Raw genomic sequence first — 27,900 nt, forward strand, 5'->3', positions numbered from 1 at the left:
GAGATTTGTAAAAGAATTACAAATCAAATTGTTCGGTCGTTGTATTTGATTAGGAATAAATAACACTTTTTCATAAATCTAAATAATATAAGAATAGCGAGGCATTTTGTTTTCAGAGACGGAGTTGTAATAAGAAGAATGTACCATCTTGCGGATTTTCATTAAAATAACCAAATCATTGAGAACCTCAGGTTTAGGGCCTCTTAGCCTTAAAAAGCTTCACAGAGAAGGAAAGAAGAGTCAGAGAAAAGCATGAAAATGTGGAGATTTCAAAGGAAGAGCAACCTGTCATTGGGAGGTCAATAGTGTAGAGGATCAGTTCATGCTTGCAGAATATGGGTGATCTGGAAGAACATGTCAACTTGATTTTCTTGTTGCCACCTTCAAAATAAACCATTGTGAGCTCTGGCCAGGTCCTGATGTGGAAGCACCAGAGAATGACCCACCCAAACAGAAATAATGGCCCTTATCAGCGGCTATCTAATAATGAAAAGATGGAACAGGAAGTGCAATCAAGAAGTATGAACGCGATGCTAGTCTTCACCCAGAATGTTCAATGTGATGCCTTCAATAACAAAACCTTCTAAAAAAGAATCAACCTAGTGAATGCTCCAAAGTGGACTCATTATGACCAAGGTAATAAACTAAGGAGGTCCAGGAAATTATATAACCACTCTTTAATTTAATATTGGGGTGCAAATAGGCATGTGATGGTATTGAATGCAGCTATAGCATAAGCAGGAACAATGATATTGTGGAATTGGCTGGCAAAAGGTGCACTCCACAGCGGTGAGGGGATTTGAGAGACTAATCACACCTTAACCAGGTACGGCACTGGTTCCTTTTCCCTCGCACAATGTAGACATTTGACAAACAGAGATCAAATGGCAGCAGATATTATTGAAAAAAATGGGGGGAAACAGCAGCTATAAATATATTTTCTGTCAGATAAAAAAACGGGGGAAAATGTAAGAAACATTTTGTGATCTTTTTCATATGAGGAGGTAAACCAAAATGAAGGTCTGGACCAAATGCCAGTTCAAGACATGATGGGCTATGGAAGCCTCTGGCAGTGTTCTATTTTCAGTTCTTAACAGCTGATGGCTATCAGCCTATACTCCTCTTCATTTCCTACATGTTCAGGTCTGATCTAAAGACTTGACTGTCTCACCACCCTCATAAAATTAAATAAATAAAAACACAATCAAAAATAGAGATACATAGAGCTTCATCCAGTTATATTTCGCTTCTTCCCACCACAGCATACAGCATGGGGTAGTGGGTCACCCCATTTGAGCCACTATCTCTTGTGAGGGTGCTTAGACAAAATATCAGAAATAAATACAGTGTGGACAAAATATCATGTCACAAATATCAAGACAAACATATTGTGAAGGTAAGTTTCTATAGGTTACTATTTATAACTCCACATACATGTACCTTGACGATATATACATCTTAAAGTTGCGTAGATGTGGAGTTAAGAATAGTAAATGTATAGTTACCTGTTTGCACTTACCTTCTCAATAGTTTGGTTCTTGATATTTTTGACATGATCTTCTGTCCACACGATATTTCTGCTTCAGATATTCGGTCAGTGATCAACTGTGAGTGCTGACAATTTGCAAAAAAGTGCCCTTCATTGCTTGTGCTGGTGGACTAAGGATACTATACAGCTTCTGATTGTAGCAATTCTAAGTTAATAGTAAATTTTCTTTGTGGCAAAAACAAACCTATTTTCTACGGATAGAGACAGTTGTGGCGTCGCTGCTCCAGATGCCAACTCTAATGTTTGCTCCGGCCGATCGCAGGACTGTCATCCTGGACTCAGTGAATGCTACAACACATGCTTGACACCACGTCTTGAAGCTGCAAGCTGGTGTCATTCTATACTCTGCGCACGTGCAGCTAGCTTGGTGTCACTGGCTACCACCGTGCAGAGATAAAGGGGTCACGAGAGCGCTTAACTCTCTAGGGGTACGAACGATAGGTGATTTATTTGTGGGTGGCACGGCAAAAAGCTGGGAGGAACTGGAGGTCGAAGATTCTGTGGTAACGCCCCTTGCCAAATTCCAATTTTATAGAACACGGCAAGCACTGCTACACATATTAGGTAGTGATCTGTCAGAACCGCCGGTAGTCCCCTCTTTATCCTATATCATCAAAACGGAATCGCCGACTCGTATAGTTTCTAAGATCTACCGACTGTCCATGGCCTATAGGGAAAACCACTACAGTAAAGCTCGTCTGGAGTGGCAAAGGGACTTGGGTAGAGACATAGATGATGCGATGTGGAGATACTGTTGCAAAAGTACTAAACGCATCTTATTGAACAGCAGGCATAGATTGGTCCATTTTAAATACCTAAATAGGGTTTACTACACCCCGGAGCGACTGCATAGGTATGGTCTACGGGACAAGACCAATTGTGAACGCGGCAGCGAGCAGATGGCAGATTTTTTCCACTTAGCCTGGCTCTGCCCTGGGATTGTAAAATTCTGGGACCTAGTTTTTAAGGAACTGGCAAAAATAATAGACTAGGTGCTTCCTCCAGAACCTGCCTTGGCGTTGCTGGGTTACTCTAAAACAATACCGAAGGGGACTCGTAGGCTAGTGGATATGAGATTGATGCTAGCTAAGCGTAGAGTAGCGATTTGTTGGTTGCGAGGGCCGACCCCTACAACAAAGCAATGGGCAAACGATATGTTGCATTGCAGTACACAAACTGAACTCTTCAGTGATCTTCTACTGCCACGCAGTAGGTCTTAGAATTTCTGGGCGTTGTACCATACGTACACAACCACTAGAGTAAATGAGGAGATAGTAGCTGACACCAGGGACTGTGAGCTGGTTAGGAACAACAATGCTTAATTGCGCAGTGAAGTCTGACACGATCTACACAACACGATGGGAGAACTCTGACGTAGCTGCGTGAATGCTGAGGGTGTAGGGCCCTATAGAATATTGGCATGCAGGTGCTGAGTTGGGTTGCTTGTAGAGGGGGAGGGGCTGGGATGTAGTAAGGGAGTGAATCGCTAATCGAATATGTCTTGCCTGATTTTACTGGATTTACATTGCAACTTATTGGAATGTAGTGTGTCACCGTGAATGCCATAACAACTGTACAAGTCTCATGTTTGTTCTAAACAAAAACAAATAAAGAAAGTAAACAAAAAAACAAAACTATTTTCCTGTCATGCATTAAAATGAAAAAGGGTTTCTATACCTTTTCTAAGTACACCATACAGCTATGAAGCACCTATCCTGTTCTATAAAAAGTTATATGCACAGGGCTTTTTAATGTAAAATATTTTACTGAAAGCAAATGGTTATTGTGTACAGGTGGTAGGTTATTTTCTATTTTCATAGTTTTTTTTATTTTTGGGGCTTTTACTTGCAACAAAATTAAGTTAAAACCACTTTGACAGACCTATTGGCTTTGCTGATGCTGGTTACATATGCAATTTAGGCTGCAATGTTTGTTTGCGTATATTTTGAATAGTATTTGGATTTTGTTTTTATTTTAAACTAAAACGTGTTACATCTGCAGTTTATAATTTTAGTTGGCCACCATTTAAATATATGATTTATAATATATATATATATGTATATATATGTGTAAATATATATATATTCACTTAAAAAACCATAGGTTTCACACATGTTATAGTTAGGTGGACATTTCACTCGTAAAAAAACAATGAAATTCCCCCGTTATAGTTAGTTGATATAACTATAACTCGCGCGCCCGCAATCCTCTGCTCATGACGTCACATATTACATCACTCATGACATGGTCAGTGGCATCACTCATGACATCACTGATGACATCATCCTTGTGATAGAGTGGCGGTCGCGCGAGTTATAATTATCTCAACTAACTATGACGGGGGAATTTCATTGGTTTTTTTACGAGTGAAATGTCCACCTAACTATAACATGTGTGAAACCTATGGTTTTTTAAGTGAATTTGCAAGATTTTTTAAATGCTAATTCGTAACTATAACGTGTGTGAAACCTATGGTTTTTAAGTGAATTTGTACGGTTTTTTAAATGCTTAGTTATGTATGTATTATTATATTTTTTTTTTTAAGGTCTTTCACCGTGCACGCACCGTGCGCGCACCCCGCGATTTTTGTGAAAAAAAAAAAATGTTTTTTTCACCCTTCGGGGTCCTTTAGGGACCCCCTGACAAAGGCTAGGGGGTCAGGAACTCTCTACCCTGCCCCCTTTTCACGTTCGCCACCTCTCTTTTTCACTGTCGCACCCAAAACAAACAAAATGGCGGACAACACTTCCTGATTTCAACCGATTCGAATGTTGACTGACATGTAACCACCAATCAGAATTACGCTTGCGCACGTTAGGGTGCGCGCACGGTGCACGCACGGTGCGCGGCTATAGATATTTATGTACTTTTAACTGCAATTTTCTCAGGAAATACAGAACAGATTGACTCCATTTATGCAAAAGGCACATGCTTGACCGGAGGACTACCTCGTTGCCAAATTTCAAGTAATTCTGTTCAACCGTTCGGGCTGTACCTTCGACTAAAGGTCCTATGGGAAAATGCATGGGGAAAACGTGTTTTGGGACCCCCCTTTTTTCTCAGCCCCCGCTTGACGAATCACCCCGAGACTTTCAGGGTAGGAGCTGAGCGGAGCGCCCCATTAGTTTCGAAAAATTCGCGAGGATTCGTCAACCGGCGCCAAAGTTATTCAAAATAGAATTTTCAGATTTCCTATGGAAACACGGTCCCAACTATAACTATCTACTGGCGACCGCCAGTAGATAATATATATATATTGAGTGTGTAAAAATTGGCATTTATCCTTAATTATTTCAAACCTGTATGACGCACTATGTGAAACTACGAGTCTGTTGTCCAGTTTTATTGTTGTAGTTCACCATGTGACTTGATCACATTCACAGTTTAAAAAAAGCCATGAAAACTTTACCAAACTGCTAGTGAACAAGCCTGCAGGACAAGCGAAACGCGTCTAGCATTTTCAGCTGGCATTAAATAATTTTATGCACAGACACGGCGTTGATTGCTTCCTTTGAGAAAGTTTGGCGAGTTATTTTATGACCTTGTTTGGGAGGTCATTACTTCGACGCGCCCTTTGGTTTGGAGGCAACGGGTGTTCCCATCCACTTGTGCACGGCACTAACTGCGTAAAGTGGGCGCGCGGTGCGCGAAGCGCACCGCGTGCTCACTGTGCGCGCACGGTGCGCATACGGAACGAACTGCGTTAAGTGGGCGCGCACGCCACGAATGGCGTAAAGTAACTTAGCATTTAAAAAAACGTACAAATTCACTGAAAAAACCATAGGTTTCACACACGTTATAGTTAGGAATTAGCATTTAAAAAACCTTGCAAATTCACTGAAAAAAACATAGTTTTCACACATGTTATAGTTAGCTGGACATTTTACTGATAAAAAAAACCTATGAAATTCCCCCGTTATAGTTAGTGCAGGCAACTATAACTCACGCGACCGCAATCCTCTGCTGATGACATATGTGTCTTTATGAAAAAAAAATATTTGTAATATATGTATAGCTAAAATTTAATGGAAGAAGACATGGGCAAATAAGTGTCTAAATACAGTATTAGCATCAGCAGAGGATTGCGGTCGCGTGAGTTATAGTTGCCTGCACTAACTATAACGGGGGAATTTCATAGGTTTTTTATCAGTAAAATGTCCAGCTAACTATAACATGTGTGAAACCTATGGTTTTTTCAGTGAATATATATATATATATATATATATTACCTACTGGCGGTCGCCAGTAGGTAGTTATAGTTAGGACCACGTTTCCATAGGAAAACCTCAACATTCTATTTTGAATAACTTTGGCGCCGGTCGACGAATCCTCGCGAATTTCTCAAAATAGGTGGGGCGCTACGCTCCGCTCCTACCCTGAAAGTCTCGGGGGGATCCGTCAAGCGGGGGCTGAGATAAAAGGGGGGTCCCAAAACGCGTTTTTCCCATGCATTTTTCCATAGGACCTTTAGAACGAGCTACAGCCCGAACGGCTGAACAGAATTACTCAAAATTTGGCAGAGAGGTAGTCCCTAGGTCAAGGAAGTGCCTTTTGTAGGTTTGGTGTAAATCTGTTCAGTAGATTCTGAGAAAATAGCCTTTAAATCAATATATATATCTGAGCCCGCTTACGGTACGCTTACCGTACGCTTACGGTAAGCGTACGGTGGCGTGCGCGAGCGCGATTCTGATTGGCTCTTAGATCTTAGTAAACATTCGAATCGGCCGAAACCAGGAAGCGGCGGCCGCCATTTTCTGTGTTTCACTCTGAAAAAAAAAGAGTGAAAACAAGAAAAGGGGGCAATGAGGAGAGTTACAGACCCCCTTACATTTGTGAGGGGGTCAAAGAAGGACTGTAAAGTACAAAACAAACATTTATTGATTTTTAAAAAAAATCACGGGGTACGCGTACGGTAAGCTTACGGTAAGCGTACGGAAGAAACATGGCGTGCGCGAAGGAGATTCTGATTGGCCCATAGATCTTAGTAAACATTCGAATCGGCCGAAACCAGGAAGCGGCGGCCGCCATTTTGTGTGTTTCACTCAGAAAAAAAACAGAGAAAACAAGGAAAGGGGGCAATGAGGAGAGTTACAGACCCCCTAACATTTGTAAGGGGGTCAAAGAAGGACAGAAAAGTACAAAAAAACCATTTATTGATTTAAAAAAAAATCACGGGGTACGCGTACCGTAAGCTTACGGTAAGCGTACGGTAAAAAAAATAAAAATAAATAAATGAAAAGCAGATTTAAGAGTTTGCTCATCATATGTCCTCCATGTGCGCACGGTGCGCGAAGCGCATCGTGCGTTCATGGCCCATCTAGCGTAATGTGGGCACGCGGTGCGCGAAGCGCACCGCGTGCTCACTGTGCGCGAACGGTGCGCGAAGCGCACCGTGCGCGCATGGAACGAACTGCGTTAAGTGGGCGCGCACGCCACAAATGGCGTAAAGTAACTTAGCATTTAAAAAACCGTACAAATTCACTGAAAAAACCATAGGTTTCACACATGTTATAGTTAGCTGGACATTTTACTGATAAAAAACCAATGAAATTCCCCCGTTATAGTTACTGTAGGCAACTATAACTCACGCGACCGTAATCCTCTGCTGATGACATATGTGTCTTTATGAAAAAAAAATATTTGTAATATATGTATAGCTAAAATTTAATGGAAGAAGACATGGGCAAATAAGTGTCTAAATACAGTATTAGCATCAGCAGAGGATTGCGGTCGCGTGAGTTATAGTTGCCTACAGTAACTATAACGGGGGAATTTCATTGGTTTTTTATCAGTAAAATGTCCAGCTAACTATAACATGTGTGAAACCTATGGTTTTTTCAGTGAATATATATATATATATATATATATATCTATATATAGTAGATCGCTGGTAGTTGGCGGAGATACCCAAACATGAATATTCCAAGCAAACAATAAAGTAATCACTCAGAGGTTTTTGCAAAAACACCAGAAGTTGGTTTTAATCCAGGTAACATGTTTTGCTTGCACAGCAAGCTTGGTCACACAGTGTCTTGTGGGAATGGGCTAGCAATACATAGGAAGTATGGAAACCAAGAAGGGACCACAGAATACATGTACTACTACGGCCAATTGGCATCCATTTTGTATTGTTCAGTTATACACATGAATATATTTAATTCTGACATAAATAAAAGTTGTAGTGAAAGTTTGTATTTAAGTCATACAATACTATCCGAAGTGGATCGAGTGTCCCTCCTACGAGGTTTAATCAAACATGACTTGGGGGTCAGAATCAATGGTTTCACCTGATTAAATTAATCACATGGTTTACCCGAATATCCATGGCATCCATTTTGTAACGTGCACATTAACATGTGGTTTTACAGAATATATGATGTTACAATGCATACATTTACAACGCATGCCTTTACAACACAGTTTTTACATCGCAATATCCTTTACAAGGCATACATTTACATCGAATACCACTACAACTAATTTTTTTAAACTACATTTACAACGCATTCCATTACATCGCATTATACCTTTGCAACGCATACCATTACAATGCATACCATTACATTGCATTTAAGGTAAGTGTTGGATAGTGTAGGGGTAAAAATTACTATTCTAACTCCAGGGGGTGCAACAGTAGGGTAAGTGTTGGATAGTGTAGGGGTAAAAATTACTTTTCTAACTCCAGGGGGTGCAACAGTAGGGTAAGTGTTGGATAGTGTAGGGGTAACAATTACTATTCTAACTCCAGGGGGTGCAACAGTAGGGTAAGTGATGGATAGTGTAGCGGTACTATGCATTGTAATGGAATGCTTTGTAATGATATGCGATGTAATGCCTGCATTGTAGTGATATGCATTTTAGTGTCATGCGTTGTAGTGACATGCAATGTAATGGCTGCGTTGTAGTGACATGCGTTGTAAAGGATGTTGCGATGTAATGACTGCGTTGTAAATGTAGTGTGATGTAATGACTGCGTTGTAAAGGTTGTTTCCTGGTTTTATAGGATTGCATAATATTTAACCAACTTGGTTAAGGATAGTTATGTCCTTCTTTACACATGTGCTATATACAAACTGTAGATGTACAATGTTCGTTCCATTCGGCCTAGTGCCCTCGAAAATTTCTGCACAAACCGTGTTGTAGGTACCAGTCTCTTGTGAAAGAATCGTGGTGTGTTGGAAGCTTCCGCACCAACACTTATGCAATCCTGTAAAACCACATGATAATGTGCACGTTCCAAAATGGATGCCATGGATATTCGGGCAAATCATGTGATTAATTTAATCAGGTGAAACCATTGATTCTGACCCCCCAGTCATGTTTGATTAAACCTCGTAGGAGGGACACACGATCTACTTCGGATAGTATTGTATGACTCAAATACAAACTTTCACTACAACTGTTATTTATGTTTGAATTGAATACATTCATGTATATAACTGAACACTACAAAATGGATGCCAATTGGCCGTAGTCGTACATGTATTCATTGGTCCCTTCTTGGTTTCCATAATTCCTATGTATTGCTAGCCCATTCCCACAAGACACTGTGTGACCAAGCTTGCTGTGCAAGCGAAATGCGTTACCTGGATTAAAACCAACTTCTGGTGTTTTTGCAAAAACCTCTGAGTGATCGCTTTATTGTTTGCTTGAAATTTTCATGTTTGGCGCGCTCCGTCAACTACCAGCAATCTACTGCATAGGGCAAGAGAAGGCAGAAGGAGCAAAAACTAAGAGACATTTATGATAGAGACTTTCGGGCTCAGTTTGAGGTGTCCACGATATCAAGGAGGAGAGGATCGGAAAAGCGTAAGAAGCAAGAGAGACCAACCATCAGGTCTCGGATGCAACCGCATCAGGTATCAGAGCTGTAATCCCCAAGGCAATCTGGCAGCGCGGGTCCTCGCAGATTCAGCCTATCGACAGGAAGAACTTATCACGAGAAAGACAAGCCGACGGAGGTCAGTGGAAGCGCTCCAGCCCAGGAAATCGTGAATGCAACACGGATCCAGTTCGTTGACAGGACAACAGGAAAACGAGCCAGACGGGCCAATGGAGTACAGCGGAGCCCAGAAAATGAAGAGATGTGAGGCGGGTGAACCCACTGTAACTATCGGAGCCCATAATGTTCAGACAACAGGAAACGAGGCAGGCAGGTCGACCGAGAACAGCTGAGCCCGCGGAACGAAGGAAGCGAGGTGGACAAGCTTACTGAGACCATCGGAGCCCGTGAATTACTGATCCCTGCAGGTAGGCACTCCGATTGGGGCTGCACGGGGGGGAATTGGGAGGGGGATGGAGACTGGTCAAAGGACGTGTGTCCTTCTCGCCTTCATTCCTGTCTGCGGCACTTGAAGGAGGCTACCTAACGGGTACTGCGGGCGGAAAGAAACAAGAAGGGTGAATTGTGGATAAGACCGTTCCCAGTCACTATTGTGCCCCTCAGTTACGAAAGAAAAGTAATCGCCACAACTGAGCCTCAGTTTGCCGCATTCAGGACAAAGAGGGATTTGAGCCCACAGAATTGTCAAACAACCGGTTACTGGTTTTCTGTTTTCCTTACATAAGAACTAAATTATTCGTTACGCTTTTTTTCTTTCCACAAATGTGGTTCAAAAGATTTAGTACTTGACAACATCAAGATAAGGGCACCAAATTAGAGGATCACCTCTAACAAACTAACTTAGTGGGTGCGACTGTGGAGATCCACGAGTACTTTGGACTTTACCATATATTGTCACAAGATCGTGCAAGCCTATACAGCACGTTGTTATTATTTGACACTTCAAGCAGCAGGAACCTGTACATTTGTGAAAGGGAGGTGCATACATCAGATCATTTCCAGTTCCATACGCAGTCCTCAATTTTATTTGAATAGTTGCGCATGCATCCTGACTAAATATTTAAAATCAAGAATATGGAAGAAGAATCAGAGGAGGGCGGCAGCCTTTAGTCTCTTCGCCAGGGCACCAAATAAGGGACAAGCAAGGATAGAAACCAGAGCCAAGGATAGAACCCTACAGGATAAACTAAGAAGACTAGAAAAGATAAAGAAGTTAGAAACATCAAAGTGGTTGTAAGCCATCTCGCTACAAGATTACATCGAAAAAGATATGGTGCCAAGAGGGCTACGCATCTACATCACTCCATCCTACAAATCCCACAATTCCAGGATGTTGGAAGAATGGGCGGATAATTCTGCCAAAAGCTCCAAACAAATGTTAACTATCCTGGTGAAATATGCCTGGGAGGACAGGGAGGCACTTCTATAAGAACTTAAAGTGTTGGAAGATGAACTCAGAAGACATAAAGAACAAGACATAATAAGGAAATATGTGGATGATTTGAAATTAAGACTGAAAACTTATGAAGAGGATATCAAAGCCCATAAACAGCGCAACTTACATCGCGACTATATGGACTACGAGAGCAGTCGAATATTAACCTGCTCCCATAAATATAATCACTTATATGAAAAGCTATCACTAGGGGAACCCCTGGAAAGTGAAACCGAGAATGCCAGTGGAATGGATTCCATAACAAGCAGTGACGCGGAAATGGAAGAGCGCCATACACCTAATTCCCTAAATGGTGAAAGAGCGAGGACATAGAATACAGCCGACTTTTTGGACGAATTTCGCGTCCTAAGGACAAGGAGCGAGATACAGCGGACAGTACAGCCTATGAAAACACGAGGGAGAGGACGAGGTTGGGCCGAGGATGAGGAAGAAACCAGGAAGGAACTGGAGAAGAAGGAAGCGACAACGACAAAGAGTGCAAAATAGGCAGAGGATGAGGAAAACGGCTTATTGGAACAAGACAAATGGGCCAGAAGAATCAGAAATGATGGATGACAATAAGGTAAACAAAACCATCGTAAACTTATCATATAGACCTCTATCCATGTTCGAAAAACGAACTCTCTGCCTAGGCCTTTCCTTTTGCCTGACTAACTCTTAATTACCCTGAGACAAGAGTAGACATGTTTAAGTTAGTGAGAAAAGTTAGGTTAAAAAAATGGCATTCTTTGAAAGGGACACCCGATTGCACCGATGAAATACCCATAACTGAGCAAAATACATTTCTGAACATAAAAGACAGGGACACATTAATGGCTATGCAGGACCTCTACCAGGAATCAGGCCTAGATCATTATGAAGAACAACCTATCCCTAGAACTGATCTACCGGCATATACCAAATTCAGACCTAAATCCATTTTCCTTCCACTCATGCCGCATGATAATATTGATGCTTTTTATGAGACCACTACCAAAGATCTGATCAAATTCCCGAAACAAAAACATAATTAAATCAATACCCCCACCAACTTCACAAAAACACAATGGCAAGTTATCAATTCTCTTAATGAGGATGAAAATATTATCATTCACTCTGCCGACAAAGGGGGCGATATTGTACTGTGGGACAGATCGGCTTATATGTTGAGGCCAGAAAACAACTAGAAGACACTAGATTTTATGTCACCACCAATGAACAAGAGTACAACGCAAGCATAATTAGCGTTTGGGACATGCTCACTGAATATAAAGACAGAGGTATCCTTCAATGGGAAGAATACTGTTATCTTAAATTTGACTACTACCCTAGAACTCACATTTTTTACCTTTTACCTAAGGTACATAGGAATTCGGAGGTACCACCTGGCAGACCGATTGTATCCTCAATAGGCTGTAAATCAGAAAATATTTCTAAATACATAGATCACTTTCTCCGAGAATATGCAGAGACTCTGCCCTCATACATAAGGGACACCAAAGACTTCCTGGGTAAAATTAATGTCATCGCTTGGGAAGAAGACTATCTTATGATTACCATGGATGTCAATTCACTGTACTCTATTATTGACCACTCGCTTGGTATCCAATGCTGTCAATATTTCCTTTCTACTCTCGAAATCTGTTACCCGGAACATACGGAAATGTTATTGATACTTATGAAATTTTGTCTCTTGACGACATGTTTTTATTTAATGGCACCATGTATAGGCAAATCCTTGGCAGAGCTATGGGTACTTGCTTTACCCCCAGCTTTGCCAACCTGTTCCTGGGGTTATGGGAAGAGGAAGTCCTCATAACACTGGAGTCAGATCCCATAAACAAAATGGTGACCAGATGGTACAGGTACATTGACGACCTGTTTGTGGTGTGGAAAGGAAGTGAGGAAAATGCTATAGATATGATCAGGGAACTCAATAACAACACTTTCAATCTGAACCTCACATACACTATAAGCAAAAAACAGATTTAATTCCTCGATATAGTGGTAGAAATAGAGGACAACAGAATGACCACCAAACTCCACAGGAAAACCACAGCAGGGAACAGTCTTCTCCATGCTTTCAGCAGACACCCTGAAACACTCAAATGGAGTATCCCGTTTGGCGAACTGCTGTGATCAAGGAGAAACTGCAGCACACAAGCAATTTTCCTAATTGAACAAGAAAACATGATGACAAGGTTCAGAGAAAGAGGGTATCCTAATTGGGTCTTGGCTAGAGCGAAAAACAAAGTAGGCAAAATCAAAAGAGAGGAAACACTGATAGACAAATCATACACTGAGGAAGACACAACAACTAGGGTGATCATTACAAACAAATAGCTAAAATCCTGACACGTAATTGGAATATCCTTACAAGTGACCCTATCATAGGCCACACTATACAAGATAGACCCCAGATAACGTACAGGAAGGGAAGAAATCTCAGGGATTTTCTTGTGTAAGGGGACTTTACCAACAGACACCTGAATACACAGATTAACCTACAGGGCTTATTTCCCTGTGGCCATTGTAAGGCCTGCAGGAATAGCTCAATGAGGAAATCATAGCAGACAACGACAGGAGAAAGAATGATAAAACAATTCCTCACATGTGGTACCATATTCACCATCTATATCCTTGAATGCACCTGTGAGAAAAGATACGGAGGCAGCACCACACTTGCCACCAAGAAAAGAGTGTTGGAACATATGAGGGCTATCACTAACAAAGACCCTCATTACCCAGTGGCAAAACATTTTGCAGAGTACCACCTCTCCAACAATTCCCTACTAACCTTCTTTGCAATAGAACAGATCGAATATACACATAGAGGGGGGAATAGAGATTTACAGCTGCGCAAAAAAGAATCCTGGCACATAATCAATCTTCAAACCAAATGCCCGGAAGGGCTTAACCAAGACGAAGAAATGAGCATTAATTTACATGAATAGTGTTAACAGCAATGGCAAGGAGTTGTCCTGGTCTTCTCTCTGTATATTCTATCTGTATATATAATTAGAGCATGCATGCTATATACTATAGCAAATTTTGTTTTTGATATAAGATTTTAGTCTATACTGAGAGTATTCTCATAGATTTTTGTATTTTCTTTTTACACAGGAGAAAAGGAAGGGCAGACTCTGAGAATCGACTCCATTGGACGCCCCCTAACCTTTTCTTCAGTCATCATGGTGTGAGGTTTGACCAGACAGATAACAGATTTGTTTCCATAATATTACTTTTTTCTTCATGTCTTATGTCATCAGTTAATTTGTAGATTTTTCACATTCATAATTTTACACTTGTTTCCTTTGTGGACTACTGGGTTTGGTGTTGGTTAAATGGGTAAGGGCTTACAGCAATACCGGATATGGGGGCAGGGAATGCCTGATGTCGTTTTAGTGCACTTTTGCCAAGAGATAAACTACTCAGGGGTAAGGCATCCTTTTGTGGCACTAGATTGGACTGAACATATACAAGGTGTATCGAGAGGCTATCATGCAGAAAAGTATTGCCTGATTTAGTTTTAGGGCACTTTGCAAGTGACAAACTACTCAGGGGTAAGGCATCCCTTTGTGGCACTAGATTGGGCTGAACAAACACAAGGTGTATCCAGAGGCCATAAACAGGCACTATACCGAGGATAGCTTTCATGCAGAAAAGTATTGGTGAGGAAGCTTCCCACACACCACAATTCTTTCACAAGAGACTGTGTTACCTACAACACGGTTTGTGCAGAACTTTTCGAGGGCACTAGGACGAGTGGAACGAACATTGTACATCTACAGTTTGTATATAGCACATGTGTGAAGAAGGACATAATTATCCTTAATTAAGTTGCTTGAATATTATGCAATCCTGAAAAACCACATGATAATGTGCACGTTACAAAATTGATGCCATGTATATTCGGGTAAATCATGTGATTAATTTAATCAGGTGAAACCGTTGATTCTGACCCCCAGTCAAGTTTGATTAAACCTTGTGGGAGGGACACTTGATCCACTTCAGATAGGTTTGTATGACTATGTACAAACGTTCACTACAACTGTTATTTATGTATGAATTGAATACATTCATGTGTATAACTGAACAATACAGAATGGATGCCAATTAGCCATAGTGGTACATGTATTCTGTGGTCCCTTCTTGGTTTCCATACTTCCTATGTATTGCTAGCCCATTCCCACAAGACACTGTGTGACCAAGCTTGCTGTGCAAGCGAAACGCGTTACCTGGATTAAAACCAACTTCTGGTGTTTTTGCAAAAACATATGAGTGATCGCTTTATTGTTTGCTTGGAATATATATATATACCAGGAAACCAGGAATAAGAATGCAACCCTGAGGCCCACTGGAGGGCGACAAGCATTCCACAAAACACTCGGGAGCACACAGCCATTTGAGGCTATGATTGGGTAATACACCACAATTCCCAGCATGCACTGGAAAGATGGCACATCGGAGGCACTTAAATTGGTGTTGGAAGGCTGAGCATTGTGGGAACCCGTAACTTGATGTGCGAATGATGCGTCTCTGAAGTAGGAGCGTGAATGCTCCGAAATGCATTAGACTGTGGACAATATGAAAATCGGAGTTGTATTCCTGTTCCCTTGAAATAATAAAGACTGTGTCTTACAGCTGGAGGAGTGCATTTTCTCACCTTAGGACAAAGTTGAAAAAAAAAAATAATAATAAATATATATATATATATATATATATATATATATATATATATATATATTCACTTAAAAAACCATAGGTTTCACACACGTTATAGTTAGGAATTAGCATTTAAAAAACCTTGCAAATTCACTTAAAAAACCATAGGTTTCACACATGTTATAGTTAGCTGGACATTTCCCTCGTAAAAAACCAATGAAATTCCCCCGTTATAGTTAGTGCAGGCAACTATAACTCACGCAACCGCAATTCTCTGCTGATGACGTCAGATATTACATCACTGTATTTAGACACCTATTTACCCATGTCTTCTTCCATTAATCTTTAGCTATACATATATTACAAATATTTATTTTTCAGAAAGACACATATTTAATCAGTGATGTAATATCTGACGTCATCAGCAGAGGATTGCGGTCGCGTGAGTTATAGTTGCCTGCACTAACTATAACGGGGGAATTTCATTGGTTTTTTACGAGGGAAATGTCCAGCTAACTATAACATGTGTGAAACCTATGGTTTTTTAAGTGAATTTGCAAGGTTTTTTAAATGCTGATTCCCAACTATAACGTGTGTGAAACCTATGGTTTTTTAAGTGAATTTGTACGGTTTTTTAAATGCTAAGTTATGTATTTATTAATATTTTTTTTTTCAGGTTCTTCACCGTGCGCGCACGGTGCGCGCACGGTGCGCGCGCTATGGGCGCTCGGTGCACTTCGCGCTCCGAGCACCCACGATGCGTTGTCCGTGCCGTGCGTGCACAGTGCGCGCAGTGTTTTTCACTGCCTCAGACTGCGAGAGACAAAATGGCGGCCGACACTTCCTGATTTCGACCGATTGGAATGTTTACTGTCATGTAACCACCAATCAGAATTACGCTCGCGCACGTCAGCGTGCGCGTACGGTATGCTTACCGTACGCGCACGGTGCGCGCCGATAGATATACATGTACTTTTAACTGCAATTTTCTCAGGAACTACTGAACAGATTGACTCCAGATATTCAAAAGGCACATCCCTGACCTAAGGACTTTCTCTTTGTCAAATTTCAAATAATTCTGTTCAGCCGTTGGGGCTGTACCTTGGACTAAAGGTCCCTATGGAAAAATGCATGGGGAAAACGCGTTTTGGGACCCCCCTTTTTTCTCGGCCCCCGCTTGACTAATCACCCCGAGACTTTCAGGGTAGGAGTGGAGTGGAGCACCCCACCTATTTTGAAAAATTCGCGAGGATTCGTCAACCGGCGCCAAAGTTATTCAGAATAGAATTTTCAGATTTCCTATGGAAACACGGTCCTAACTATAACTATCTACTGGCGACCGCCAGTAGATAATATATATATATATATATATATATATATATATATATATATATATAGATAGATAGATAGATAGATAGATAGATAGATAGATAGATAGATAGATAGATAGATAGATAGATAGATAGATAGATAGATAGATAGATAGATAGATAGATAGATAGATAGATAGATAGATAGATAGATAGATAGATAGATAGATAGATAGATAGATATACAATTCAGCTGCTACGATGCAGAACTAATTCAGCGAGCTGGGCTCACATCTATACACAAATTCTTTGTAGTCCTTCCTAAACATTATGTATTAGGCATCTAATTAGCTCCTGTGGTTTTTGTGACTATCACATCTGACATGTCCTTCGAAGGACATGCTTGTAAGTCTTGGATACATCTTTGGCACATTCTCTTATATACAGTCAAGACGTTACTCTCTCAGGGGTGGCTCCTCAGCTATAGCTGAGGAGCATCACCCCCACTGCTTTTAAGCAGTGCAAGGAGGAAGAAACATAAAATGATAATAATTTAGAGTTAATATCATTTTATGTTTCCTGCCTATTTGAGGGAGGACAGGCCTGCCCTGCTCTTGGAGCAGGGGAGGGGTGGTTTGCCCACTCTAAGTGTGCAATGACTGTTTGGTCGGCCCTCTTGGGCCGCCCAAACCAGTCATGCGCACTTTCCCCTTCTCCAAGCAGGCTGCATTACAGCCTGTGTGGAGACAATGACAGGGCCCCATTCCCTGGTTGAGCATCCAACAAGGACGCTCAAAACCAATCACAACACTGCAATGCAGCATTGTGATCGGTCGGGGGAGCCTGGCTGAACTTCCTGTGCCTGTGTGACGAGGAGAGCAGGGACGCTGGATCTAGCGTGGCAAGGTAAGTGTTTTTATTATAATTTTGTTTTTAATTGCGCCCTCCCCTTGCACACCCTCCTACACCCGCATGCTCCCGCATGCCCACCACCAACAAACCATGCCGGCCGCCACTGTACTCTCTCTGGATCAACGTATGTATTTTACTTGTCACAATCTCTATTGCCTCTTATGAGCATAACATCTAGCCCACAGACAGAAACACAGGGACAAAAGTATATATATATATATCGTTTTGTAAAATCAAATGGTCTTCGCAAATCTTAAACCTTAAAATTGGGTCTATTGGAAAAATTAATTTCCTTTGCGGCCATCTTTTTTATAATCAGTCCGAGTACATTCTGATGTAGTTCTGAATGTCATAAACGGTCATTGTTTTAAAATAGATTGATTTTCGCAATTTCAATAAACAATTTAGATTATAATAATATCGCGTTTACACGTGATAGGTTTGCCATTCCTAAGAACTATGTTGAATTCTTTAAACATAACAGCACAGCACTCGGACACATACGAATGGAACTCTGTTTTCGAGAGCTAATGGAACATCTCATCTTTCTCTTCTGGAGTCCACAAACGGTATCAGAACATTGCAATTTCTATGCAACGTCTATTGTGCTACCTCAACACACAAAAAGAATGTAAACCATTAAAGAATTATCTGAAGATTCTTCTACCTTTTGAAACACTTGGCTCCGGCGTTGGTATTGGTGTTGGTGTTAGAATGTCGTCAGGATGTGGTTTACAGAGCCCATGGAAGGGACCCAGATCGAAGCAGTCCTGTAACAATTTTAGATTCACCTCAGTGCTCACACTCATAAACCCGACAGCAGTCCCATTGTCCTGTAAAAACAAAACACATTGAAGCTTTTGGAAATGTATGTGCTTGGAAGCTGTTTGCCAAAGGCTCGTGGCTAATTTTGAGTTATCGTTCAGTAAATGCAGAGATTGACTTCCCCTATTAGAACACTTAAAATGTAGGCACTTCTGGTTATTCCCCGCCTGCACCCAAGTCCAGTAACTCTGAAGTAGGACATTCAGCAATCTCTCTGCTTTTTGTGAGGTTGATAGGAGCTCTATTTCACACGTTTCCTGACATTACAATCCACATTCTAAGTGAAAAACAATTCATAGACACTTTTAACCAAGCTTTATATTACACTTTGGATATAATCTTATTTTCTTCAATACAGCGCCTTCAACGTTGCTGTGCAACTTTTTCACGTATTTTGAACAATGCATGCTCCTCAGTCTGAAACTTTCACAATATGGCTACACCCCAAGTATTGAAGACAAGATGTTTCACTTTTGTTGCTTTGTGGTTATACAACTATCTTTTTTTAATGATACTGTGATACGAGTTTATGATCCATGAATTATGCTATTCTATATTGCAGTGCTCCTTTTTGAGGTATTCAAAACAAAATGCGATGGTAAGCTTTGCAGCCATGACATCACATACTGTTCACCAGTGTCGGCCATCACCAAATTGAAACACACAGATTCGCTGCAGTAGATCCTACCTTATTAGCCTTGATTCTGGTAGATTTGAAGTTCCACTGCCACTCACCATGCTTTGAGCTCGTACGAAATACCCCTCTGTCGTGTAGTAATTTCAGATTTCTATGGTTCCCTTTCTTCTATGCTTGAGCAGAGGTGTGCCCATCATCGGAATTAATACAGTCTCTTATCAGATCGTTATCTTTTGAACTTATCCCCAGTCACAGGCAATTATGTTTTCGTTAGCTCATAGCTGGTTAGAATGATGCGTCCCTGTTGTTTTAAGTACATATGTGCTCAGGATTTCAGTGTTGTCAATCACTAAAATTCATTAGGAATTATGCCAGAATGACTGAGGCGAGTTTAAACCCATATGTCTCCTTTCCAAGCGAAACTGACAAAATACAAATCTTTTTAGTTGTCTGGAACATAGTATTCCACCTGTTATCAAAGATGTTCAAATCTCTGGGTAAAATATATGTGACTGTAGTTGTGATGTAGAGGAAAATTGCAGCTGCCGCATGGACTCTCATTGAAATTGGACCACTCTCCAATGGCCACACATGGCACACAACTATAGTGTTAGGATAAAAGGTTAAAGTATGCCCTAAAAGGTCAGGCAGACTCAAAGAAGACCCACAGAGGATGAGGATGTGGTATTGGGCCCATCAGCGAAGAAATCGCTCTCAGACCTGTAACCTTCTGGCGGCTGTTATGGGCAACCCCGGAACTGGCCACCTATCGATCGGAACTTAAAGAGCTCCTGAGCCTCCCAGGCACCACAAAAATACCCTGGCTTAAGCATATAAGGGACCTATGTATCAAACTGGGCAAAACAGATCTATGGAGTACACCCCAGGAATCATGTCCCTTGATTTCACGGTTGGAATTGGTTAGATCCTACAGAACATATAAACTTTCTGTCACCCAGGAAAGCTCGTCTTGCGGCCGCCTGACAGCTGATTTTATGCACATCAAAGACGAGTATAACATGGAACCTTTCCTGGACGACATACAACCAAATTTGGCTAGTTAACTATATGTGCAGTTTAGACTAGGGACCTTACCACTCCATGCCTTTACAAACAAATAGTCCAATACCCACTCTGATGGATGCCCTGCTTGTCATTGTAAGGAAGAGAGAGAGCTAAATGCTCTTTTCTTCAGCCCCTCTTATACACTACCTCGGCAGTGCTGGCTTATCCAACTATGTAGGAACTTAGGTTTTGTGCACTGCGCTGAGGCATTGAGAGTTTTAAAGTATGACACCCATGCCCCCATTGTCTTCGCTGTATCTCGTTTTTTAAATTCAATGTGGCATGTACGGCGGACTTTAAGCTAATAATTATGATGGCAGCATTTTAATTCCATTTCTACTCATCTTATTCTGGTTTTATTGTTTCAATTTTAAATGTTTATTGGCATGCATTTTTGATCATGTTCTTTTAACAGATGAATGAACTGTACCTCACTACCAGATTAGGACCAGGTCCGAGAAGAATCAATAATGCACTTTAGTATGGTCAATAGGTTTTTAAATGTACAGTTTTTATTATTATTGATAGATGAACTAACTGTAAGGTTACGTATTATCCTGTATTCAACTGTACCTATTTCTTGTGTTTTTATGACAATCTACTTTTATGGTCCTCAAGACCGAAATAAAGTTATCGAATGGAATGGAATGGATATCCAAATCAGAATGGTTATGGGTCATAACAAAAGTGCTCAGATTCTGACTCTGGGTACAGTTCCCAAACTACTGCCACACTATTGAGGTGCAGGCCAGGGGAAAAAGCATAGATGGTATCTGATTGAGCACACTTAGCACAAATGCAGGTGCCCAGGTTGTGGTGCGTAGGGGTGGGCAATTTGTGACACAGTCTCAAACATAGACCTGTGAAAAGAAATTCCAAAGACCCTCATAGAGCAGACTCGATAAATACCAGATCAAGTAGAATAGCTGCAGCAGGGCTAAAATAAAGCCAACACATCCGAGGTGGTCCTGATCAGGAGAAGGTGTCCCCAACGAGGAGCACTAGCTGTTGGTGGGCAAAGCTAACCAAAATGCAAGGGAAATTAATTGTTGCTGTGATCTTGAAAAAATAAAGAAGGTGTGAGTGTGCAACTGTGAAAATGGGTGGAAAGAAAAAAAGACAACTATAGGTTAGCCTTGTACATCTAATGAGCCAAGGACGTTTGTCCGGAAGGTGAATATAAGGGGATCCTCCTCCCTGAAATTTAAGTAGGGAAGAAAACTTGTCCAGAATAAAAGGGCAGTACCAACAAAATAAAATGCAATTGTGAAGGAATTAACGTGCAGGCGATACCTCTGGGACGGTCTTGATAGGACCAGGGATAAAACAGACAAAACAAATCAGCAATTAACTTTCTATAGGGACAGCCCCACACTTAAAAGCTGTCGAAGATATATCTAACATAGATGAATTAAGAGAAAAGTAGATACAAGAGAACCCGATAACTGAAGATGTGGGGGCGATTGTGGCTCTACAAAAACATTTAGACATCTGTTGGGTAGGGTCACAAAGACAGATGGGGGAATCTTCTGCGTGATATAGGGAGGGAATTCAAAACACAGTTGTCTGAACTGTTTTACAAATTCAAACACGATTGTTCGGATTACTGGAAGAGAACTAAAATGCAGGAAAGTTCTTAGAAACTTAGAGGACAATAATTCTAGGAAGTCTGGTTGCTGAGCTGTTTGAAAGTGAGCAGCTGTCAGTGTAGCAGTTCGTACGAGAAAACATGCACTCACAAAAGTACACCCAATGCCCAGGGCACCACCCGAATGTTTAAAACGAAAAAACTAAATTATACATGGACCTGCCAAACTCTAACAAACACAGGAGGTAGCCCATTAAAAGAACAAATCCTAGAAAACATAAATCTATTGCCATATTCAAATAAGGGGTATGGAGATGACGTGGGCAAGCCAAGAAGCAACTACAACATAGGTGTCTACAATACATGCTCATATTTCTGGATACATTGAAAATCCTGGTAATAAGCCCTGCACTGTTTTCGTTTGGCTAAAGAAGCGTGGGACTTGGAGGATGGAATGCAACAGACAAACATGAATAAAAAGTAACACGACAGCAGGGCTACCTAAAGAGGGGGGGGGGGTGGACGTTTGGGAGGTCAAGATGGAGAAGGGGAGGATGTAGTAATTGTGATACAAGGGGCCTGAGTGCAAACCAAGAAACTGCTATAGAAAGTAATAACCTCCAAGCTAAATGGAAGAAAACATAAGAAGGACCTGAGGTAATGTTTATAAGCCAGATGAGTTGGTGTTGCTAAAGCCAACAGAGAAGTGTGGGACTATTACATCTTACAGGGAAGCCCCGTATAGTGCAAGGAAGGAAATAACTGACTCCTATATGGGGATCACAGCTTATGAAAACAGGTCAGTCACTACTCTGGGCATTTTAACTGTTCAAATTTAAATTGGCAACTGTTACACTTATGTTCATCATTCATTAAGCAGCCATAGTCAAAGTTCAAATACGACTCCATATTCCACAAGACGTATACAAATATCAATAAAGTCTTATTATTAACTTATTTAAATTAAAAAAGGTCAACAACAACAGGGGCAACAGGTAACACAGCACACTTACAATGCAGCTGTGATTAATTTAAGCATTCTAGTTCTAATTAATTTGGTAATAATTATTAGGAAATAGAACCTCGGTCTGCCTATAAACTAACCTTCAACCCACCACAAAGTGCTCCATGTTAAAAAATATATATATAACGAATACATAGAAAGACAGAGATACATTAGATATAGTTTGTAAAAATCAAGTACTTTGTCAGACTCAGTCTTAAAAAAACAAAGAGAAGACGCCCCAAGTAGAATAGAGAAGAATAATGTCATTATGAAGCACAGAAAATATTACAGGCCCCCATTTGGAAGAGTGTGGATAGTCGGAAAATAGGTTTGCCATTTCTCTGCCAAAGTCTGAACTTTCCGCCATCTCATCAAGAGTGGTCTTTATCTTTAAGGATGCCTTTAAAGAGTGGCGTAGCCACTGTGCCATTAGCCCTAGGGCATTGGAAAGAAATGGGCCCTCTGGCCGCTATTTGAACTGTGGCATTCAGCAGTAATCGGGTTCAGTTTGCTTCTCGTGCGCCTGGGCCGCGGTGCCACCTACCTGTAGCACCAATAGAAGCTACGCCCCAGTCTGCAAATCTCAATTAATCAGTGCATCTACTGTGACATTCATGAAAGTTTAGAGCCAGAGAATGCTAAACATCACTAAGTCTTATGTCTGGGTCACATAATTTCAACTGACGTATACTACTGCCTATGTTTAGTAACCTACAGGAGCACTGCAAAATATAAACCACCTAGGAGGAGTGACAACTGATGAAACCAGGCATCTCAAAGGCATTCCCTAGCAAAACAATTACTTTTTCACTTTTGTCAATATTAAGACGGTAAATGCCAAACAACCTTTCACTGATCCTTCTGGACCAAAGAGTCTAGATGAGTCCATGTGTATGTAATGGCTGTCCTCTTCATTAGGCCCTTGCTTGTAACTGGATCTGCTCTAATTAGATGGCAATGTGGACTGCGTATTTTTGACAATGTATATGGAGTGTTCAGTTGATCTTATAGTTTCACATTTCTCTATTCAGAAACTACTTGAAGTTATACATAAACAAGATTTTTTAAAGCCGCTATCACTGGTGGATTAACTCCTATTTATTCAAGCATATTGTTTTTTCACAACAAATGTTATTCGTTTTGGAAGGTACAGAGTGGGCAGAGCCCTGCAAGAACATTACATATGGTGTAGAAGACATACAGTACCTGGTTTTAACATTCAAAAACATATTGGCCCGCAGAACACCAGGCCAAAAGGGTAACGAACTACATCGAACCCACCCAGAGAGTCTCAATTGCGTGTTGTTAAAAACGTGTCTGTTAGTAGTCTGTTTTGTCAGTCAGTCAGTCAAATAACTTTATTCGATTCAAAAGAATCATAAAAGTTTACAAGAAAGTTCGTACATTCATTTTAAAATACAAAAGATTTTAGCAAACAGTACACAAATAATGATATTAAGTTACATAAAATCAATAAAATTTGTTCATGATTCATAACGTTTCCTAATTAAAAGAACAATTCTGATAAAACTGAGCACAGAGCTACAAATGGTAACGGTTGATAATGACCTCAGGTAATCGAAACCTTCTTTTTTTTTTATTTTTTTAAAAACCTTTATTTTCAAAAGTCAGGACACAGCTATTCAGCCGACAACCCGGAGGTTCGGCAGCATCGATATATAGCAACAGAGATGCGTCCCCAGTACCATGAAAGGAGAAGTGCAAAGGTTCAATTTTAATTAAACACAAAAACACACAACAAACCCCAGCAAGGCAAGAACACTGAAAGCCCATGATGAGCCCCCCAGGGGAGGCCGGACCCCACTCATCTAACAGTTACAGTACAAAGTAAAGAGGAAGAAGAGGGACTGTAGAGGCCAAAAAGTCCAGAAACCATACTGGGCTGGAGAGAAGGTTAGGAGGAAAGCTGTTCCTCGGGAGGATCCAGATCCGGGGCAAGACATATTCCCCCCCTGTATTGATTCCACCGCCCCCATATGGCGTGCCACTTCCGGGGGCGGCCTCTAGCGCAATAGACCGTCTTTTCCCTTAACATACTCCAGTCCATATTTTCTTTCCACGCGGTCAATGTGGGGGGCCCCGCAGAGCCCCACAATCGCGCGATATCTCTCTTAGCGACCATGTTGCCCAGAGTCACCCATTGGGTCTGCGCCGCATTATGATCAGTGGGCCCCCAGACATTCAGTAGACAACACCTCGCTTCCGGCTGCATAGCAATGCCCGTCACCTCCCCCATCACTGCATGGACTCTCCTCCAAAATTCCGTGATGACACCACATTCCCAAATGATATGCAGGAAAGTACCCACCATACCACAACCCCTCCTGCATAGGCCGTCCTCCGAGAATCCCATGTGAACCAGCCTTGGCCCCGTCACATACACTCGATTCAGTATTTTAAGCTGCACCAGCCTCAGACGCAACGGGATCGCAACCTCCTTAGGAGAGGAAACAGCAGACTGCTAATCCTCGTCATCCAACTCGAGGCCATCCCTAGCCCACTGGTCCCTCAACCCCAGAAGCATATCCGCCCGGACGTTGATCAGTTTCTTATAGATGAGCGAGATCGTGCTCTCGGGCATATGGCCATCAAGGACCCGGTCCTCCAAAGGAGAGGACTCAGGCACCTTCTCACCCTCTATGAGGACTGATCGGAGGGCGTGACGCACCTGAATATAGCGGAAAAACTCAGATGGCCCCAGCTCATACTCCTTCTGCAACTCTTCAAAGGACTTCACCCTCCCCTTAATCAGGACATCTCCGACCCTGGAGATGCCGATCAAGTCCCATTTGTCAAAGCCTTTTGTGTGCCAAAGCCTACCCAGTCTCTCAGATTCAAATAGCGGGGTAGCGAGGGTGAGCCTATCCTTCCAGCCCAGCGAGTCAGTTGCCATCTTCCACACTCGCACCGCCACAGCAGTGGGCCCCGTGAGGGACGAGTCCAAGGACCGCGAATACAACGCCCTGTAATAGTTACCACCACGCAGCAACCACCTGTCCATGGCATACCCAGGGCTGAGGGCAGGGCCATAAAACCCATGATTAATCGCACTCAGCTGGGTGGCCCAATAGTACCGTCGGATGTCTGGGAGCGCAATGCCCCCGTCGTACCATGGAAGCGTCAACTTTGCAATAGCTATTCGCGGCCGCCCATCCCAAATCAACGTTCGTTGGAGGCCTTCGACCTCCCGAAAGTATTTGGCCGGAACCCAGTCCAAAGTATTCTGCAGTGCGTAGAGGAAGCGGGGAAGCGACATCATTTTGAACAGGGCCGCACGCCCAACGAGGGAGAGCGGCAGCCTCCGCCAGCCTTCAACATCCCGCCTCAGGCGTGCCAGGGGGGGGAGCAGGTTCTTCTCATATCGCACAGCAGAGTCCATAGAGATAAAGATCCCCAAATACACGAAGCCCTGCTGAGCGACCTGTATCGAACATGTTCTAGGGATCGGGGGAACCTCGCCACTAAGAACATACAAATATGATTTACTCCAGTTGATAACAAGACCCGAGTTCCTACCAAAAGATGTGAGTACGTCACAGACCACTATTAGTGATTTCTTGGGTGAGGCAAGATACAGCAGGATATCATCGGCATAGAGCGAAATACGGTCCTCGTGTTCAGGCGACCATCTAAGGCCCCGTATATCCGGGTGCCAACGTATCCACGCAGCCAGCGGCTCAAGGGCGAGGGCGAACAACAAAGGCGACAGGGGACAACCCTGCCGGGTACCCCTCCCGAGCTGCAACGGAGTCGACGCCCGACCATTCACCACCACACTCGCAAGTGGCCCCTCATACAGCAACCTCACCCAACTCACAAAACCGTGGCCAAAGCCGAACTTGGTCAGCATGGCCCACAAATATGCCCATTCCACCGTGTCGAATGCCATCGTGGCGTCAAGAGACGCCACAATAGCTGGTTCACGCAGTGTATCCGCCCTGGCGATTACACCATGAAGGCGCCGAAGATTTAACGCTGTGTTTCGGTGCGGGATGAAGCCGGATTGATCAGGGTGGACCAAGTCAACGAGTACCCTAATCAATCGGGTCGCCAATATTTTAGCCAGAATTTTCGGCTCTGCGTTAAGAAGTGAGATAGGCCTATATGAGGCGCACTTATCTCGGGGTTTGCCCTCTTTGTGTATAACCACGATCGTCGCCAGTCGCTGGTCCAACGGGAGGGTCCCACTCCCCCGCGCCTCCATAAACATGGCGCGCAGGTGAGGGGCGACCCTATCCGGAAATAGCTTGTACAAATCGACCGGCAAACCGTTCGGTCCCGAGGCCTTACCCGAGTTTAACGCGCGGATAGCCCCCGCCACCTCGTCAACCATTATGTCACCATCTAGATCTTCCCTATCTATGTCGGAGAGACAGGGCAACTCGATATCACGGAGGAGGTCAGACGAGTCCTCGGGCGGCCTATCCGACACTGAGGCATAAACCCTACAGAAATAGTCCGAGAAACACTGTACAATCCTCTCAGGTTCCACAATCTCCTCTCCCCTCTCTCCCGTCAACTCTGGCACAACTCTATTGACCCGTTCTTTTTTGTCCAGCCAAGCCAGGAGTTTCCCTGCCTTGTCACCAACATCATACAATCGGCCCTGCTGCTCCCTACTGAGGGTTTTAGCGGCGTTCGTCACCAGGTCCTTATACTCAGCTTGCTTCAAGCAAAGCTCATGCAGTGAGGACTCTGTAACCTCCTCCTCCAGCGCTCCCTCCAGAGCCGCGATCTCCTCCTCAACCTGCAGAACCTCGCCATCTCTCCGCCGCTTGGCAGCTACTACTAGGGAGAGGGCTTCCCCTCTGAGCACGGTCTTAAATGCTTCCCACAGCGACACTGCCGAGTCCACGGATCCCTGATTATCCTTGAAAAAATTATCTACTTTCTTTACCAGCGCGCTGCGCATCTTGGGGTCTCGGAAATACCACGGGTTGATAGGGGCCACCCTTCCTCCTCCCTCCCGACCTAGATCCAGCCGGATCCACACTGGCGAATGGTCAGATATACCACGCGCCATGTGCCTCGCCTCGGAGACCAA

General features: G+C 42.5%; 1 protein-coding gene and 1 long non-coding RNA gene across 3 annotated transcripts in view; one reads left to right on the forward strand and one right to left on the reverse strand.

Annotated features, from left to right (window-relative positions):
* LOC146821455 (uncharacterized) overlaps positions 1 to 15,201 on the forward strand; it is a 55,740-nt gene extending 40,539 nt beyond the window's left edge. Inside the window, exon 4 of the long non-coding RNA XR_014963172.1 lies at positions 13,951 to 15,201. This is a non-coding gene — a long non-coding RNA (uncharacterized LOC146821455). The remainder of the gene's footprint in view (positions 1 to 13,950) is intronic.
* The window catches only part of CFAP61 (cilia and flagella associated protein 61), a 2,048,453-nt gene that overhangs the window by 1,639,364 nt on the left and 381,189 nt on the right, over positions 1 to 27,900 (reverse strand). For both annotated transcript variants that reach the window (XM_085612416.1, XM_085612415.1), the window contains exon 8: positions 18,382 to 18,547. In XM_085612416.1, coding sequence (XP_085468542.1) covers positions 18,382 to 18,547 — 166 coding nt within the window. The remainder of the gene's footprint in view (positions 1 to 18,381; positions 18,548 to 27,900) is intronic.

The sequence above is a fragment of the Triturus cristatus genome, chromosome 6, assembly GCF_964204655.1.
Source record: "Triturus cristatus chromosome 6, aTriCri1.1, whole genome shotgun sequence".
NCBI lineage: Eukaryota > Metazoa > Chordata > Amphibia > Caudata > Salamandridae > Triturus > Triturus cristatus.